Source organism: Trachymyrmex cornetzi, unplaced genomic scaffold, assembly GCF_001594075.2.
Source record: "Trachymyrmex cornetzi isolate Tcor2-1 unplaced genomic scaffold, Tcor1.1 scaffold733, whole genome shotgun sequence".
NCBI classification, from domain to species: domain Eukaryota; kingdom Metazoa; phylum Arthropoda; class Insecta; order Hymenoptera; family Formicidae; genus Trachymyrmex; species Trachymyrmex cornetzi.
This window is the reverse complement of record NW_017300063.1, coordinates 267,033-269,778: the sequence shown is the minus strand read 5'-3', so window position 1 is coordinate 269,778 and position 2,746 is coordinate 267,033. Positions and strand designations below refer to the sequence as shown.

Here is a 2,746-nt window from a genome sequence, read left to right as displayed (position 1 = left end):
ATAAAAAGTATAACCGAAGAAAATATACCTCCTCCAAATATGGACACATTTGACATGCTTGGTTCATACATTGCATCTAAGCTTCGATCGATGATCCCTAACGATCGAGAATATTATGAAAAAGAAATCTTAAAAGTATTGACTCTGCCAAAATCATAAATAGTAACTTATACCTTATTTACAATAAAAAGTTCCTTATTAATGCTAATTATACATTGCTATATCTATATTGAAATACTGCTTAGTACTGACATATATAAATATTTTAATTATATATAAAAAATTGTTCAATTTTACAAATTTTTTTTAAATAGCAGTAATTTGTATTACTTTTAAGTTTGTACTTTGTTTTAATTTTTGTATTATGTTATACATTTTATTTGTTGCCAAAGAGAAGAGTATATACGTTAATTTTGAATTCTTATATTACATTTAACAGAGTGACTAAATTTTATTCGTTACCATACATTTAGAATAATGTGTGATTTTGTGTTCGTGATTACCTCAATCAGTAATGTATTCGTCCATTTATTTTTCGAAATGTTAAATATTTTTGAAAGCCCAAGTTTTTTTATTTTAATCTATTAGATTGTATTAGCAATAAAGATTTTTGGAAGACTGAACTAAGAAATAAATAAAATATAATGAATAAATGAGTTTTATTTTTCAAAGCAAAGCATTATTGTATTCAATAATTATAATTCATCGGATCATTCGTTCTTGCCAAGGAACTGCACCAATAGTATTAAAATAATTGCACCATCTGTCTCTAAGTGCGATTGCTTGATTTGGATGACGATTGCCACCTTGGTGAACTAAATTTATAATGCCTCTTGCATTTTCGGCTCTCCAATCCCCACAGTGAAATTCACCAAACATTTCATCTTCTCTATCAAGAAATGAAGGTGGTGTATACATTGCTCGTCTAATAGATTAACTTCGTAGCATGTTATGCAAACAACATATACTTAAAATGATTTTACATGCATCATCCGGGTCATATCTCATTGCGGATCGAAAAATTTGAAAACGAGCAGCCATCACACTAAAAGCATTTTCCGAACAACGCTGTGCTCTAGATAATCTATAACACACGAGTAAAGTAGTATTTCAATAGCATTGTTCGTTTTGTCTCTCGAGAGCTACTCGGAGTCGCTCCAAACGAACCTAGTATAGTTGGATGCGATCCATTTCAATGTGTTGATGCTTCGAAGCATTCTCCGATTGATCAATTCGCAAAATTCTTTCTTCTTGTTGATCAACGAAGTATTCACAGCGTAAAATGGATCGCACCCAAGTACGCTGGGTTCGTTCGGAGCGATTCTGAGCAGCTCTCCAGAGACAAAGCAAACAATGCTAGTGTTATTATAATTGGACAAAAAATTAAATTATAAATTATCCACGTACCTATAATTATATATCCTTTTGTGTATATTCCCATTACACTGAGGTCCTGGATAAGGAATTAAAAGTTTTTCCGATAATGGGAAACCTTCATCCCCAATAATCACATAGGGAAAATTGTCTTGTGTATCTGGCAATGGAGCAGGAGGAGGAATGTTTAGAGTGCCCCTATCTAAATAATTTTTTAGAGAACACTTATTCCAGACTCCAGAGTCACTAACTCTACCATTAGTCCCTACATCAACGTAAATAAAACGTAAATGTGCATCTACCATAGCCAATAGTACTACACTGTATTGTCCTTTATAATTGTAAAACATAGATCCAGATTGTAGTGGAGGATCAATAACGCAATGTTTTCCATCCATTACTCCAATTACATGATGGAAATTCCATCGTTTTCCAAAATCATGGCTAATCACACGCCATTCATCTTCAGTGTGGGGAAAGCTAAGAAACTCTTCTTTTAAAACAGTATATACTGCTGTTACTTCTTTTATAATTTTGTTACTTCTTTTATAATTTTTGAAATGGTACTTCTACCAAGTCGGAACGTGAGAGCTAACGATTCTTGACTTTCTCCTTTGGAATGATACACAAAAAAGATTTAATTACAAAATACATAACCATTATCAATAGACTTTATTCTGTTTTTTTACCTGTTGCTAAATGTCGCAAAGTAACCGATAGCCTTTCATCAGGTGGAATACTTTCCCGTAAATGAGTATTTTGCTTTTTAATTAGGGGAGTAACTTTTTCCAAAAGAAATTCAAAAGTGTCTGTATCCATTCTGAGACACCTAAATAAAACACACACACACACACAAATATCTTAGAGATAAAAATTTTAAGTTACCGTTTTCAAGTGTAAATTATATTTTTTAATTTATAACCAACCTTCTGAACCGATTAGGGTCTTCCAATGCAAGTTCTAAAAAAAGATTTTTATGTAAACCTTTTTCTTTTCTTCTTGATACCCATTTAGAAACCCACATTTTCTTGTCACACGATTCGTCTTCACTGTCTTCAGCCATTATTAAAAATAACAGATATGCACATAGTTTCTTTTTCTTTATGTTTCGATTATAATTATATTTTTGTATACTGAACATTGTCATACACAGCTAGAATGGCCAACTTTTGACCATATCAATTTCGGGACGCAACTTTTAAAACCGTTTTATCGAGAGAGAATGTACACAGCAAACGTCGACGATACGACATTTGCGATACAGCATATGTTGCAAGTTGAATCCGTAGTCCGTACCATGGTCCGTAGTGTGAACGAAGAATCCAAATCCGACGATCCGCAATCCCAATCCGATCCGCGTTCGCAATCCGTA

General features: G+C 32.8%; 1 protein-coding gene across 1 annotated transcript; it reads right to left on the bottom strand.

Moving 5' to 3' along the window:
* Positions 1-702: 702 nt before the first annotated feature.
* On the bottom strand, positions 703-1,724 carry LOC108767925 (uncharacterized). The gene is made up of 3 exons (XM_018518063.1): positions 1,408-1,724; positions 984-1,084; positions 703-815 (listed from the first exon to the last, which is right to left on the bottom strand). Exons 1-3 carry the CDS (start codon positions 1,722-1,724, stop codon positions 703-705), a joined length of 531 nt encoding a protein of 176 aa, XP_018373565.1.
* Positions 1,725-2,746: the final 1,022 nt, after the last annotated feature.

Coding starts and splice junctions, on each gene's coding strand:
- LOC108767925 (XM_018518063.1), bottom strand. CDS start 1,724: ATGTTTTACAATTATAAAGGACAATACAGTGTAGTACTATTGGCTATG. Junction 1,085..1,407: donor AAAAGGATATATAATTATAG/GTACGTGGATAA, acceptor CGTGTGTTATAG/ATTATCTAGAGCACAGCGTT. Junction 816..983: donor ATATGACCCGGATGATGCAT/GTAAAATCATTT, acceptor TTATAAATTTAG/TTCACCAAGGTGGCAATCGT.